Consider the following 17166-nt stretch of genomic DNA (forward strand, 5'->3'; position numbering starts at 1 on the left):
CGTTGCTGTCTCTGACAGAATTACAATGTCGTCGGCAAAACTCAAGGTTTTTATTTCTTCCCCCTGGACTTTAATTCCTACTCCAAATTTTTCCTTTGTTTCCTTTATTTCTCTATGTACAGATTGAATAACATCAAGGACTGGCTACAACACTGTCTCACTCCTCTCTCAGCCACTGCTTCCCTTTCGTGCCCCTCGACTCTTATAACTGCCATGTGGTTTCTGTACAAATTGTAAATAGCCTTTCGCTTGCTGTATTTTATACCTGCCATCTTTAGAATTTGAAAGAGAGTATTCCAGTTAACATTGTCAAAAGCTTTCTCCAAGTCTACAAAGGTTTCTCTTTCCTTAACCTATCTTCTATGAGAAGTCGTAGGGCCAATATCGCCTCTCGTGTTCCTCTATTTCTCCGGAATCCAAACTTATCTTCCCCAACCCAAACTGATCTTCCACGAGGTCAGATTCTACCAGTTTTTCCATTCTTCTGATGATTCGTGTTAGTATTTTGCAGCCGTGACTTATTAAACTTGTTGTTGTTGTGGTCTTCATTTTCATACCTGTCAGCACCTGCTTTCTTTGGAACTGGGGTTATTACATTCTTCTTAAAGTCTGGGGGTATTTCGCCTGTTTCATAGATCTTGCTCACGAGACGAAAGAGATTTGTCATGGCTACTAGTAGTTCTAACGGAATATTATCTACTCCCGGGACCTTGTTTCGACTTAAATCTTTCAGTGCTGTGTCAATTTCTTCACGCGATACTGTATCTCCCGTCTCAACTTCCTCTGCTTATTCTTGCATTTGCGTAATATTGCCCTCAAGTACTTCTTTCTTGTATAGATCCTTGTAACCGCCCTGTTAAATTGTTAGAATCTTAGTCAACTGGTGTCGTAATTTTGATATGGGAGTTCGTATGAATGTCGCTTAATAAATATTTCACATTAAGCGCCGTTGCGACACAGGCAAAGTTCAATTGTGGGATCTAAGCTACTGAATATTAAAAGTAATGATATTAAGGAATACACCCGAGTGAATACACAAAATAAGATGGCACGTACATTCACGAGTGAGTGGTTCAAAATAAGAATTAAAACTGTAAGGGAAATGGGTCATAAGTATAATTACGTCGGTACACAATCAGTTGTATGCGAACGTACGATCGGGATAGAGGCCCATACGTTCTAAGTACTATCATTCCCCGTGGCCTAGGTAAAAAGAATTGTGATTAAATGCATTTATTCATCTAAGAAGGAAAATTATCGGACTTCCTAATTAAATGAAAAGAAAGACTGCAGGTTCTGAATGTCGCGGCAAATAGGGCTATGACCTAAATATTGAAACTGATATTGGCGGTCACGAAGAGAAAGAGATGAACACATTCACGTACCTCTATTGTTGAGCAGCGCCGTCATGAAGATCGTCGCCTCCATCTAAACTCTCCCTATAAAATTAAAATAATCATAATCTTCCAGAGTTACAGGAGCTGGGATCCATGGTATCGTAAATCAGAAAATCATATTGTACATGAATTGCTTTCATTGTATAACACAATTTCACTTTAAAATTATTCAACACGTCTTATCACCAGGACACGAGAACAACGAAAGGTAACTAATACTAAAACTGATAAACGAAGAACGTAAAGCTTCTTTTGTCAGTGTTAAATACTTTTCAAGTGGATCTTTGGTGTGAGAGTCGAATAATTATCTATACCTTTACCAATAAGAAAAAAGTTGTTGAGTTCCTTTATTCCCTCTATATACTCGTTCCACCCGTCTGTTTTCCCTTCTTTGCTTAGGACTGATTTTCTACCTTAGCTCTTGATATTCATACATTCTTTTCTCCAAAGGTCTCTTTAATTCTCCTGTGGGCAGTATCTATCTTATCGCTAGTGATATATGTCTCTACATGCTTAGATTTATCCTCTAGCCATCCTTGCTTAGCCATTTTGCACTTTCTGTCGATCTCATTGACTGCATTTTTATATTTTCTCCTTTCATCGATTACGTTCAATGTCTCTTGTGTTACCCAAGGATTTCTACTAGCCCTCGTCTTTTTGCCTACTTGATCCTCTGCTGCCTTCACTATTTCATCTCTCAAAGCTACCCATTCTTCTTCTACCGTATTTCCTTCCCCCGTTCTTGTCAATCGTTCCCTAATGCTCTCTCTGAAACTCTCTACAACCTCTGGTTCTTTCAGTTTATCCAGGTCCCATCACCTTAAATTCCCAACTTTTTTCAGTTTCGTCAGTTTTAATCTACTGTTCATAACCAATAGATTGTGGTCAGAGTCCACATCTGCCCCTGGAAATGTCTTACAATTTAAAGCCCACGTCTACATGGATACTGTGCAAATCATATTTAAGTGCCTGGCAGAGGGATCATCGAACCACCTTCACAATTCTTTATTATTCCGATCTCGTATCGCGCGTGGAAAGAACGAACACCTATATCTTTCGGTACGAGCTCTGGTTTCCCTTATTTTATCGTCGTATCCCTATGTAGGTCGGTGACAAATATTTTCGCATTCGGAGGAGAACGTTGGTGATTAGAATATCGTGAGAAAAATCCGTCGCAACGAAAAATACCTTTCTTTAAATCCTATCCAGCCCAAATCCTGTACCGTTTCAGTGACACTCTCTCCCATACAAAACGTGCTGCCCTTCTTTGAATTTTTTCGATGTACTCCGCCAGTCCTATCTGGTAAGGTTCCCACACCGCACAGCAGTATTCTAAAAGAGGACGGACAAGCGTAGTGTAGGCAGTCTTCCTTAGTAGATCTGTTACATTTTCTAGTGTCCTGCCAATAAAACGCAGTCTTTGCTTAGCCTTCCCCACAACATTTTCTATGTGTTCCTTCCAATTTAAATTGTCTGTGATTATAATTCCTAGGTATTTACGAGGATAATCCCAAACTTAAGGCCCCCTTTTTTTGTAAGTACATAGATCTGTTTATTTCTACAGTGATTTACATCAGTTTGCAGCTTGAACATTTAGCTATTTTTCGACATAATCACCATTTCTGCCTATGCATTTTTGTAGACGCTGTGCAGTTTTTGAATGCCCATGTCATACCAGCTCGCCGCCTTGCTGTTCATAAGGTTATGAACCTCTTCTTTCACCTCGCCGTCGGAGCTGAATCGCTGGGACCACAATTAACGCTGACAGGTACTGTGAGACTGAAAAAACTCAAAAGGGCAATTCAGAACTGGAGAAGAGGAATGTTGAGCAAGGGCGTACACATTCTCCATGACAACGCTCGCGCACACATCGCTCGGCAAACCGTTACTCTCCTGCAACAGTTTCAGTGGCACATAATCAGCCACCCACCCTATAGTCCTGACTTGGCGCCCAGTGACTGTCACCTGTTCCCTAGGTTAAAAGAACATTTGGCCGGAAAGCGATTCATCTCCCACGACGAGGTGGAACAAGAGGTTCATAACTTTCTGAGCAGCATGGCGGCGAGCTGGTATAAGGGCATACAAAAACTGCCACAACGTCTACAAAAATGCATCGACAGGAATGGTGATTATGTCGAAAAATAGCTAAATGTTCAAGCTGTAAAATGATGTAAACCATTGTAGAAATAAACAGATCTATGTACTTATAAAAAAAATAGGAGACCTTACTTTTGCGATTACCCTCGTAATTGAATTTACAGCCTTTAGATTTGACTGATTTATCGTGTAACCGAAGTTTAACGAATTCCTTTTAGCTCTCATGTGGACGACCTCACATTTTTCGTTATTTAGGGTCAACTGCCAATTTTCTCACCATTCAGATATCTCTTCTAAATCGTTTTGCAATTTGTTTTGATCTTCTTATGACTTTATTGGTCGAGAAACGACAGCGTCATCTGCCAACAAACCTGGTTCCCAAATCTCTGTCTTACCATTATATAATCTATCTGAAACCTTCCGGTGTCTCCAGGCCTCTTCCACATATACAATATGTTCTTCCATGTATACAACCTTCTTTCATGATTCATGTACAAATGTTCAGCTATGATTAACTTAGCTATGTGCAAAATTCTACCAGGCGGCTTCCTCTTTCATTCCTTACCCCCATTCCATATTCACCTACTACTTTTCCTTCTCTTCCTTTTCCTACTGTCGAATTCCAGTTCCCCATGACTATTAAATTTTCGTCTCCCTTCACTATCTAAATAATTTCTTTTATCTCATCATTCATTTCTTCAATCTCTTGGTCATCTGCGTAGCTAGTTGACCTCTAAACTTGTACTACTGTGGTAGGTGTGTGCTTCGTATCAATGTTGGCAACAATAATGCGTTCACTATGCTGTCCGTAGTAGCTTACCCGCGCTCCTATTTTTTTATTCATTATTGGTTCAAATGGCTCTGAGAACTATGGGCCTTAACATCTTAGGTCATCAGTCCCCTAGAACTTAGATCTAACTATACCTAACTAACCTAAGGACATCACACACATCCATGCCCGAGGCAGGATTCGAACCTGCGACCGTAGCAGTCCCGCGGTTCCGGACTGCAGTGCCTAGTACCGCATACGACCGCGGCCGGCATTAATCATTAATAAAACTACTCCTGCATTGCACCTATTTGATTTTGTATTTATAACCCTGTATCTACCTCACCAGAAGTTTTGTTCCTCCTGCCACCGAACTTCACTGATTTGGACTACATCTGACTTTAACTATTCCATTTCCGTTTTTAAATTTTCTAACCTATCTGCCCGATTAAGGGATCCGACATTCCACGATCCGATCCGTAGAACGCCATTTTTGTTTTTCCGGATGCTTAAATATCTCCTGAAAATGCCTTCTCTGAGTAGCAGGCTGTCCCAGAATTACACTAGAAATTGAATCATGATTTATTCCCCAGCAACAAACGAAATAATTGACAGCCCAACACAACAGTAATGATATAATGGCTATTACACTGATGTTGCCCTATACTGTATTATTATTATTATTATTATTATTATTATTATTATTATTGTTATTATTATTATTATTGCTATCGTTATTACTACTACTACTATTACTACTACTACTAGTAGTTTATTAGTGGCAGTGCCAACACACAAAGCATAAGCAGCTTGAAGTGTTTCAATTTCTACTATTTCAGTGGTAAGAAGTCCAGCAGTCAAGTGATTTACAAAGAGTATGTGTAAATAAAGTATCGCCCCTTCTAACTTGATTCATTTTAGATGCGGGTGTAGGGTGTGAGTGAAGCGAGTGCCCATAGGGAGAGGAGTATAGCAGAGGAAGCATGTTTTGTAACAGGTGTCTATCCTCACTGTGGAAGTTGCCGTTCTTTTCTGCGAAGCAGTTGTCGGTAACAGTCGTGATGTACAGAAAACTGCCTCATCATTCTACATAAAAAGAAATTGTTAGAAATAAACAGTACCAATTGTCTCATTGATTCATTAGCTCGTGATACGATACAACACTTACAAATACTAAAAATAATTTATCTTTGGTTAATTTTAAGATGAAAGGATTCAAAGAAAATTATTTTGCTTTTTAAAGTTTATTTAAGCGTTAATGTTGATGATGAGGGGAAAACTGGGGAGGGGTAAAGCTGACATATGACTGCACTCAGGGCTAATGGTCTCAGAAAGTTCGGGAACCTCCGCAACAATCATGGGAAACATGCAGGAACAGAACTTGCCAGCATAATACACGAAACTCTTTTTTCAGACGAATTGTATAAAATGTTGTCGTGGTTATGTCTAGTTAAGTTTTAGTCCTTCAGATTCCAAGACAGATGCTTAGGAAGAGGTGGACCAGTTCCGCAGCACATCCTTCCTTCGCGCTAAAAACCAGCAGGCATTTATATTTTATATGTGCATGTAGAGAGATGTAGAGTGTCATTGTGCTGTGCTGTTGAATGTTGCCTAATCATACACAGAACTTCACACGAACGCTGGATTCAATAGGACGGCAAGTTGCAAGTATCAGTGCTAATGAAGGTCAACACTGCCAACAATAAAGACCCTCATGTGGTATGCTGATACGTTCTGTTGCTGTACGTGCTATGATACTGTGAAGAGTTACAGAAAATGGGTTGTAACACGGCATTAAAATGTTTCCGGGCCCATTCTCCTTATAAAATCTTTTCTTTTTTCTCACAGCAACAGTGCTTAGTATACCCGTGGCAGTGGTTGTTGTAAGTCCGATGAAAGCTTATGTTGATAAAACATATACCTTCGTCGACCTATCTTGGAAAAACAACACGATGTACATTATGATTTACAGAATGAGTTAAACACGTAGTCAGACCTCGGTTGTTCTGTGCTGGCAATGACAAACCCACAAAACACGGACACACACATGATATTTTGACAACTATGAAAAGAAAATTGCACCCTGACTCTGTTGTCCATACACAACGGATACGCATCGCAGTAACACCACACGTTGGACAGTGTGTGCTGTGCAGTGACAGGTGTTCCAGTGCTGAATACATCCGCTTCCGGTTTCCTGCTGTGTGTTACAAACTGCACAGCGGGATTTTGTTGGGGCAGATACAAGGAAGACTCTAAAGATTCGAAATGTTCTATTGCTACGCTTTTACTTTCTGGTGCTTGCTGTGGCTGGTGAGAGACACGAATTTCTTTGTCTACATTTCTATTAACTATCATGAACATTTCATTAATTCATGTTAACGTAATGTTGAAACTTTCGTGCAGTTGCAACACAAATATCGCCTTGTAATTGTCTTTAAAATTACTTCGTAGGTTCAAAACAACAAAAAGGAAGGATGAAAATTAAGTTTTCTCTAATTAATATAACAAATATTGAAAAATCTTTAGGAACTGGTGCTCGGCATTTCGGATGTATTTACTGAGAATCATTGTGGCAATAAAAACATTGACTAACGGATGCATGAAAAACTATTTATATGGGCTGTTTTGTCACACAATATAGATTCCCTCTGAAGACACCATTTTTTGAGATTATACTTGTATCTTTTAACTCCACTGACTTCTCCTCTAATCTTGCTAAGAAATCCTCATTTTTTAGCATTCAAAGCTTTGTTCAGTAGTTAGAGCACGAACTGTGTACTGAACATGCAAAGCTGACGCCACAACGACCATTTTTGATTTCACTATATAAATTATTTTCCTTGCCACTTCATTTCTTATGCTCCGTCAGATTCATAATTTTTCGATTCTGGATTCATATGACCACATCTTCTAATATGTTGTTTATACAGTAAAATCAGCAGCTGACAATCTTCTGTAATGATTCATCCTAAGTGAAATATTTCTGACTTGCAGCAAGAGCGGCCAGTTGTTTCGAGCATCATACTGATCAAACAGCGTAAATATTCCAATTAAGGAACCAATAAGTAATGGTCATCAAAAAAAAATCGAAATTTTAAAGTGATTTTGTCTCTTTGAGATTTTCCTGAAAAATTAGTTTTAGTTATTTTATTTTGAGTTTTGTTTAATATAGTGTGCTAATACCCAAGACCGCTTTTGATGTTATGCTAAGATTTGATATTTTATCTTTGTTTTAACGCTCACTCCTCATTTAGGCGTTTTCGTTTTCTATTCTAAAGTGTTGTGACAAACTTTTATTAACGGTATTTCGATGCTTGCTTGTTCCGCACGTATTAATTCTTTAGAAGTTTGTTTCCAGTTTGTTGTGTACTGTTTGTTCGTGTGTACTATTTTTGGTGGTCCATTAATTAAGTTGTCACTGAAAATTATTGTTTGAATGTCTCCAAAGATCTCATGAAGTGAAGACATACGGCCAATTGACGTACAGTTCATGAAGATGTGTGAACAATATGTTTTTGTAAATTTACCACGTATGAAAGGTTATGTCCTGTTCTCCATCAGATTGGTAATACATCATGGTGCAAATTTAACGGGGTACGAGTGAAAGGAGAGTCTTTGTCACATAATGATATTCTTCCTATATCTGTACATGGTGCAAAAGACCATATTTAGAGATCTGCCAATGCATGAGCTGCTAAAAAGGTATTGACATACGTAGACACAAAATGATTTTGGAACTGTCTACGAAAATCTATGTGCTTCAACAACTGCGGAAACCTTTCCAAGTGTTGGGTACTATAAAAATTAGTAATTATTACTGAGGAAAATATGGTTTTAAGTCTTCGCCATTGTGACAACTGCCAAGTGCATGATACTAAAGGATCTGTGAAAGTCACTGCAACAAACAGAAGACAGATGGCTGGATGTTGACTGGACATTAGACTAAAAGAAGACCAAGCATGCGCACCAGGCGGTTTTTTAACATCTGTGAGCTCAACATTCATATTCCTCCAGAACAGTTCGAGGTACTTTAATGAAGTGTGTGGAGCTAAATAAACAGTATCTTCTGCTATGGAATCACACATAATATTAAATTTTTTTATTAGTTTCTTTTTAGTTAAATTATAGATGGACAAAAAAGTGTCAATTCCGGATCTTATCTTTTCCAATTTCTTTAAATATTGCAGCTTAAAAAAATGTTCTTTTGAAACCTATCTGTTAATGGTGAATAAATAATCCTGGTATGGTAAGCTAATTGGAACGTTTGTACTCATACTTTGCCAGTCATACAGAGAGAAACTATCCTGGGCAGGGTCACCTATTGAAACGTATCTGCCAACGGGGGAGACTATACATAAGACAACTATCTTGGTAGGGTAAGCCAATTGGAATGCTGCGTGTAATTTGGTAAAGATTTGCACAACGGAACTGTCGCAAGAAGCACGTCCTCATATATGAGTATGGCTGATCGCCCTGGCTAATCCATTATCAGTCACATAGGCTACTGAAACAATAATAAAAAGAAATAATAATAAAAAGAATTCATTTATTTCACAATAATCAACTGGCATGGGGGAAAACTAAACATAGCGGACGTCTTCATTCAAAATAACAAATGAGACATGAAGCATTACGCTGTCTCAATTACACAAACATACACACATGGTTGGCCCAAAAGGTGTTACCTCCAGAGATTGCGACTGAATTAACTTCAGACTATGTGCCAGAAATATTCGCTTTATCCATGGTGCAATGAGCGGTGCTGCTCAGACATGCACAGGAACTAATACGTGCAGTTGGCAGGTAGTGACCAAGATGTGACATTACAATATTCAGTTAGAATCCACGCCTTAATCGCGAAAGAACTCAAGTAACTGAAATGAGAATCATGAATGTATTTTTAAGTAACATCTAACGTTTCCGCGACATTCCTAAACTTCACACCGTACCAGTCTCGGTTCAGTTCAGACATTGAAGCGAGAACACTACCATTCTACACAGCACTGGGATCAGACCCTATCTATGCTGCTCTAGCTTCGGACCCCGAATCTTTCGACGACGCTTTTGTCTCCCTAATCCTGGCATCCCATCCTAAAGAAAGACTGCCGAAGACAGCGTCATCCAACCAGGGATCAAGGTTATTTACTGAGCTATCAGAGAGAGGAAACTTGTCGTCAAATTTCCTCCTGTCTTCTGATGAGTCACAGAGAAGTTCGCGCCAAAATATTAGCTGACAATAAGAGTTCTAGTCTCATTGTTGGCCCATGAGACAAGAAGAAATGCAGCGCCTTCTTCTCCCTTTCTGAATATTTTCGAAATTTTTTCACCAGACTAACGTACCGAAAAGAAGAGCGCGCACTGGGCAGTACACAGGCAGACGCTCACCGCCCACGTAGGCAGAGAAAATGCCATTCTCGACTCTCCCGCCTCTGCTTCTTTCGCGTGTTTCAACATCACCCTGTCGTAAATTTTCAAGTTTTTATTCTGAATGTAAGATCCAACGGCCTCGTATCACTAGCAGTCGAGATGACAGGCATCTTATCTGCATGGCTGTAACGGATCGTGCAGCTACGTCTCGATGGGGACGTTTGCAAGACAACAACCATCTGCACGAATATTTCGACGACGTTTGCAGCAGCATGGACCATCAGCTCGGAGACATTGGCTGCGGCTACCCTTGACGTTGCATCACAGACAGGAACGCCTGCGATGGTGTACTCAACGACGAACCTGGGTGCACGAATGGCAAAACGTCATATTTTCGGATGAATCCAGGTTCTGTTTACAGCATCATGATAGTCGCATCCGTGTTTGGCGACATCGAGGTGAACGCACATTAGAAGCGTGTATTCGTCATCGCCATACTGGCGTATCACCCGGCGTGATGGTATGGGTGCCATTGGTTACACGTCTCGGTCACCTCTTGTTCGCATTGACGGCAGTTAGAACAGTGGACGTTACATTTCAGATGTGTTACGACCCGTGACTCTACCTTTCATTCGATCCCTGCGAAACCCTACATTTCAGCAGGTTAATGCATGACCGCATGTTGCAGGTCCTGTACGGGCCTTTCTGGATACAGAAAATGTTCGACTGCTGCCCTGGCCAGCACATTCTCCAGATCTCTCACGAACTGAAAACGTCTGGTCAATGGTGGCCGAGCAACTGGCTCGTCACAATATGCCAGTCACTACTCTTGATGAACTGTGGTATCGTGTTGAAGCTGCATGGGCAGCTGTATCTGTACACGCCATCCAAGCTCTGCTGGACTCAATGCCCAGGCGTATCAACGCCAGAGGTGGTTGTTCTGGGTACTGATTTCTCAGGATCTATGCACCCAAACTGCGTGAAATTGTTATCACTTGTCAGTTGTAGTATAATATATTTGTGCAATTAATACCCGTTTATCATCTGCATTTCTTCTTGGGGTAGCAATTTTAATGACCAGTAGTGTATTTCATTTTTTGACATACATAGTGGGAGGAGAGCAGTCAGTGAGATTATGTCATGTAGTGGGCGAGGTTTTGTTGTATAAGGAATGGGGTGGAAGCAGGCGTCCAGGAGAGGAAGGAGGCCCTTTTAAGATGTTGTTCATAACGCTTTTGTAGGGAGATAAATGGCCAGTAGAATCGTTGTCCAAGATAGCTTCCGCTGCTTCATGATCACTACCTTAAACACTCTAAAAAGTTTCTGCTAATCCTCAAAATCGTCTCAAGTAAATAAAAATTAAATTCTCTTCGTTGGTGAACGCATCACTTGAGAACGACTGGACCGGTTAGACTGTTTCTTTAAAAAAATGTTCGTAATAATCCGAATGCCGCCTTCAGGCTGTCACAATAAACCACTGGAAAGACAGCTTTTTTGTTTTGATTGTTTACTTGAACATCGATCTTGCGATCTAAATCTACCTGTAAATAAAGCCCTTGATATTCATTGTTATTTCAAATTTAACGGAATAAAATAAAGCATTTGATTGACATGAAATTCTGACCTAATTCAATTGAGACTTAAGTTCTGGAACAAAACCACATAGTTCCAAGTCAACCAAATTCCAGGCACATCACACATTTCAGTTTTGTATTGAGGAAAGAAATCACGTCGCATGTAAAATCTCCCATTGGCGGTCTTCTAAATGTAAGCCTCCTCAAATAGAATACCCAGGTCCACAATCGTTAATAAATACAATCATCAATCAAAAATACTTTTATTTCTCATTTTTACTTTGTTTAGACATTGCCAATAGCTTTTCACGACGCCACAAAGCTATCACAAACAAATGTATTGAAATTTGGACATGACATCGTCTGTCAGACGAGGTAGTTTGATATCAATCTGGTGTGCTGAGTTCCGTATGTATCTATCATATTTCATTGATTTCAAGTCAGTGAAACATACGTTGAATAATCGTAGAAACACGTTTATTTCTTGGCTGTAGATTCTTAACTGCCTCATTGGTGTATACGAAAACAAAACTTTTCTCACATTGTAGATTCTTTGGTGTGCGCAATTTCTCGGCAGACAAGATGGTCTATTTTGCTATGCGATAAGACGCTACCTCATTGTCTGTCTCTTAGAAATACTAGAGGCCGCAGATGTCCAGTGGTTCTTGAAGTGGTGTTGAGTTAACACAACTGTACTCGTACTTTGAGTGACGACAGCTTTCTGGAGAAGCTCTTTGCCGTTTCCGTCGCTAGTTAGATCCACACAGGTCGGCCAAAAGCAACAGAAATTCATCTTAGTTTTGAGCTGACTGTCACATACGTATTGGGTGACGATATTTCCATGACCATATTTCCATGACCATTGAAACGTATTGAAATAACGTTTAACGGCACAGAGTACACCTGGTTTCATTATCGTCAAAACCCAGTACTCACAGAATGAATAAAAACTGGCATACCTTTAATTAGACGCACGAGCCAATTCAAGTTAACAATTGCAAACTAAGAATCGTCCGTCTATATTATCGGTAGAAGATAGGCTTCAAGGAATGTACTTCAGCTAGTAGGTAACAGCACTGGTTCGGTAAAGCACTGGGTCGTATTTAGTTAGAATTTCTCACAATCCTGACGCGATGCAATGACATTATAGCACTGACGTACACTCTAAGACAAAGAAACGTCGCTCCACGAAGGAATTGTCTGAATAAGACGGAAATCAGTAGATGTGATTTACATGTACAGACAAACAAATGATTATAATGATTACCTGGCATTGTCAGCTGTATTGGAGGCGATCTCAGAATCTTACCACGGTTGTTCTTCGTTACGCACTACTGGCATAAAGTTGCCTGGGAGTAGAAGGAGGAGGCCAGACAAGGGCTGGACATCATTCGTATGAAGACTTTTACTAACACTTACCAGCTAAATAACTTTATTAATTAGGCCGGCAGGACCTTGATATATTAAGACAAAACTGTCAAATAAAGTTACTTAAAAACAATTACTGATAACCCATCAACAATTTACCAAATATTTCAGTGAGATCAAATAAGGAAAGGTTATGGTGTTAATTCAGATACTTGTTCTCAACTCTCCAAAAGTCATTCATGGTAACATGAAGTGTGAAAACTCGGATGTACAACAAATGTTATTCTCTCTTCAAAAATATACAAATCTTTTGTGCCACTGGTTACTATTGTTGAAATATTTACAGCTTTTTTTTAATAAGGGAAGCGAGATAATATTTCACCAATTGAAGTTATAAAAACAATCTCTTCAAAGGTTCTGAGAAAACAGTCCTCAGATACGTAGACCGCAAACATTTCTTGAAATTGTTTTACTAAAATACAACAAATAATGGAGGAGCACCTAAAATTTATTTAAAAGGAAACAGTCAAAGCTGTTCAATATGAAATCACCACACGTCGGGCTTGTAGTCTCGGGAATGAACCCGATATTACTCAGGGCACGCCCGACACACTGTTCACCATACTTCTCGATTCCGAAGCAACCAGTGGGAACACGCCCAAAGGCACGAACATACAGTGATAGCCTTCTGAACAGAAAAGCAATATTTAAGGAGAAAGAGAAAAACTTAAGTCATCATATTACACGCTAACAGTGTAGACAAACGTTTGTGAAAAATCGCTAAAAGATAATAAGGCAATTGGCCAAGGTAATCACCCCCACTTGCACCTGATAGTACGGAAGTTCAGCGGCCAAGTAACATTCAGCTTCAAATCACGCCACGAGACGGAAACCGTAAAAACTTAACGGCGCACGACGGTAAACATAGATGGAAGAAAAACACGAAAGGTTGGCTGATGAACCTCACCTAAGCCAACACAAGCTTTTATTGGAAGTATAACCCACCAAAATACAAGCGACAAGAATTGCTCCGATGAGGCACATGAGCTTGTAGGCTCCAAATAACTAAAGAAAGCGACTTGGCGATTTAGTACAAAAGCTACTAGGAAAAATGTTTTGGACGTCTCAGTTAATGAAACTTAACATACAAGAAATTTACAAAACCCTAATAATTTAAAATACGCAATCAAGTAATAACGCTGTGACAGTTGCCAAATGGAAGGTCCTCAAATCAGCTGGCCAGACACAGGAAGAGGTAAAGCCGCGCAGGGCAGCCATGTGGTCTGAGGCGCCTTGTGCGCGGCGCCCCCCACCAGAGGTTCGAGTCCCCCCTCGGGCATGGGTGTGTGTGTTGTTCTAAGCGTAAGTTAGTATTAGATTAAGTAGTATGTAACCCTGGCGACCGCTGACCTCAGCAGTTTGGTCCCTTAGGAACTTAACCACCACCAGGCAACAACAAAAACAGGAGACTGGGCTTAGTCCAATTTAGAAGTAGCAGGACCAAAACAAGCACAGGAAGCGAACCAGTCAAAATTATCGTGCTCACAGCTGGTAGTAAGGTCAGCGTTTACGGATGCTGCAGCGAAGCAACGAACTAAAAGTAGCTCACCGAGTATACAAAGTCACTGTGGAATGACAAGCAGTAGAAAACTTGGAGCTGTCAGGATACATGTAGATGTCGACAAGCCACGCCTCATATCCAGACCTGGTCAGCCAAAGGAATAATGTGTCCACTCTCATTTCCAGAAAGGTTTTTCAACAGAAAATGCCATATATGCTTTCACCAATCAAATTTTGAATGATCTGAATAACCGAACACCACCCATTGGGATTTTTTGTGATCTCTCAAAGGCTTTTCATTGTGTAAATCATGAAATTCTGCCAGACAAGCTCAAGTATTGTGGCATGAGTGGGACAGTGCACGAATGGTTTAATTCGTACCTAACTGGAAGAGTGCAGAAAGTTGAAATAAGTAGTTCTCATAATATGCAAAGATCAGCACATTCCTCAAACTGGGGAACTATCAAGAATGGGGTTCCACAAGGGTCGGTCTTGGGTCCTTGGTTGTTCTTAATAAACACTCCTGGAAATTGAAATAAGAACACCGTGAATTCATTGTCCCAGGAAGGGGAAACTTTATTGACACATTCCTGGGGTCAGATACATCACATGATCACACTGACAGAACCACAGGCACATAGACACAGGCAACAGAGCATGCACAATGTCGGCACTAGTACAGTGTATATCCACCTTTCGCAGCAATGCAGGCTGCTATTCTCCCATGGAGACGATCGTAGAGATGCTGGATGTAGTCCTGTGGAACGGCTTGCCATGCCATTTCCACCTGGCACCTCAGTTGGACCAGCGTTCGTGCTGGACGTGCAGACCACGTGAGACGACGCTTCATCCAGTCCCAAACATGCTCAATGGGGGACAGATCCGGAGATCTTGCTGGCCAGGGTAGTTGACTGACACCTTCTAGAGCACGTTGGGTGGCACGGGATACATGCGGACGTGCATTGTCCTGTTGGAACAGCAAGTTCCCTTGCCGGTCTAGGAATGGTAGAACGATGGGTTCGATGACGGTTTGGATGTACCGTGCACTATTCAGTGTCCCCTCGACGATCACCAGTGGTGTACGGCCAGTGTAGGAGATCGCTCCCCGCACCATGATGCCGGGTGTTGGCCCTGTGTGCCTCGGTCGTATGCAGTCCTGATTGTGGCGCTCACCTGCACGGCGCCAAACACGCATACGACCATCATTGGCACCAAGGCAGAAGCGACTCTCATCGCTGAAGACGACACGTCTCCATTCGTCCCTCCATTCACGCCTGTCGCGACACCACTGGAGGCGGGCTGCACGATGTTGGGGCGTGAGCGGAAGACGGCCTAACGGTGTGCGGGACCGTAGCCCAGCTTCATGGAGACTGTTGCGAATGGTCCTCGCCGATACCCCAGGAGCAACAGTGTCCCTAATTTGCTGGGAAGTGGCGGTGCGGTCCCCTACGGCACTGCGTAGGATCCTACGGTCTTGGCGTGCATCCGTGCGTCGCTGCGGTCCGGTCCCAGGTCGACGGGCACGTGCACCTTCCGCCGACCACTGGCGACAACATCGATGTACTGTGGAGACCTCACGCCCCACGTGTTGAGCAATTCGGCGGTACGTCCACCCGGCCTCCCGCATGCCCACTATACGCCCTCGCTCAAAGTCCGTCAACTGCACATACGGTTCACGTCCACGCTGTCGCGGCATGCTACCAGTGTTAAAGACTGCGATGGAGCTCCGTAGGCCACGGCAAACTGGCTGACACTGACGGCGGCGGTGCACAAATGCTGCGCAGCTAGCGCCATTCGACGGCCAACACCGCGGTTCCTGGTGTGTCCGCTGTGCCGTGTGTGTGATCATTGCTTGTACAGCCCTCTCGCAGTGTCCGGAGCAAGTGTGGTGGGTCTGACACACCGGTGTCAATGTGTTCTTTTTTCCATTTCCAGGAGTGTATATTTATGACTTGCCATTCTATATTCATCAAAAGGCAAAGTTGTTCTCTTTGCTGATGATACAAGTATAGTAATCACACCTGACAAACAAGAATTAACTGATGAAATTGTCAATAATGTCTTTCAGAAAATTAGTAAGTGGTTCCTTGTAAACGGACTCTCACTGAATTTTGATAAGACACAGTACATACAGTTCCGTACAGTAAATGGTATGACACCATTAATAAATATAGACCTTAATCAGAAGCGTATAGCTAAGGTAGAATATTCAAAATTTTTAGGTGTGTCCATTGATGAGAGATTAAATTGGAAGAAACACATTGATGATCTGCTGAAACGTTTGAGTTCAGCTACTTATGCAATAAGGGTCATTGCAAATTTTGGTGATAAACATCTTAGTAAATTAGCTTACTACGCCTATTTTCACTCATTGCTTGCATATGGCATCATATTCTGGGGTAATTCATCACTGAGGAGTAAAGTATTTATTGCACAAAAGCGTGTAATCAGAATAATAGCTGGAGTCCACCCAAGATCATCCTGCAGACATTTATTTAAGGATCCAGGGATATTCACAGTAGCTTCTCAGCATATATACTCTCTTATGAAATTTGTTATTAACAACCAAACCCAATTCAAAAGTAATAGCAGTGTGCATTACTACAATACTAGGAGAAAGGATGATATTCACTATTCAAGATTAAATCTAACTTTGGCACAGAAAGGTGTGAATTATACTGCCACTTAAGTCTTTGGTCACTTACCAAATAGTATCAAAAGTCTGACAGATAACCAACAAGTATTTAAGAAGAAATTAAAAGAATTTCTGAATGACAACTCCTTCTACTCCATAGAGGAATTTTTAGATATAAATTAAAAAAAACATAAAATTGTTATATTAACTTAATTATATTGTTAAATTAACTTAATTATGTTGTTAAATTAGCTTAATTATGTCATGTATTGGAAAATTTGACTCGTTCCAGATCATTACGAAATATCGTATTCATGATCCATGGAACTAGTATTAATCTAATCTAATCCAGCGCAAGTCCGTCGTGTGCAGAAGATGCCTAACCAGACCAACTTG

General features: G+C 41.0%; 1 protein-coding gene across 1 annotated transcript in view; it reads left to right on the top strand.

The window, feature by feature from the left end:
• Positions 1 to 6459: 6459 nt before the first annotated feature.
• Positions 6460 to 17166, top strand: part of LOC124621818 — a 119017-nt gene continuing 108310 nt past the window's right edge. The window contains exon 1 of the mRNA XM_047147260.1: positions 6460 to 6576. Within this exon, the coding sequence (XP_047003216.1) occupies positions 6532 to 6576 (45 nt within the window). The 5' untranslated portion in view covers positions 6460 to 6531. The remainder of the gene's footprint in view (positions 6577 to 17166) is intronic.

This window comes from Schistocerca americana, chromosome 1 (genome assembly GCF_021461395.2).
Source record: "Schistocerca americana isolate TAMUIC-IGC-003095 chromosome 1, iqSchAmer2.1, whole genome shotgun sequence".
Taxonomy (NCBI): Eukaryota; Metazoa; Arthropoda; class Insecta; order Orthoptera; family Acrididae; genus Schistocerca; species Schistocerca americana.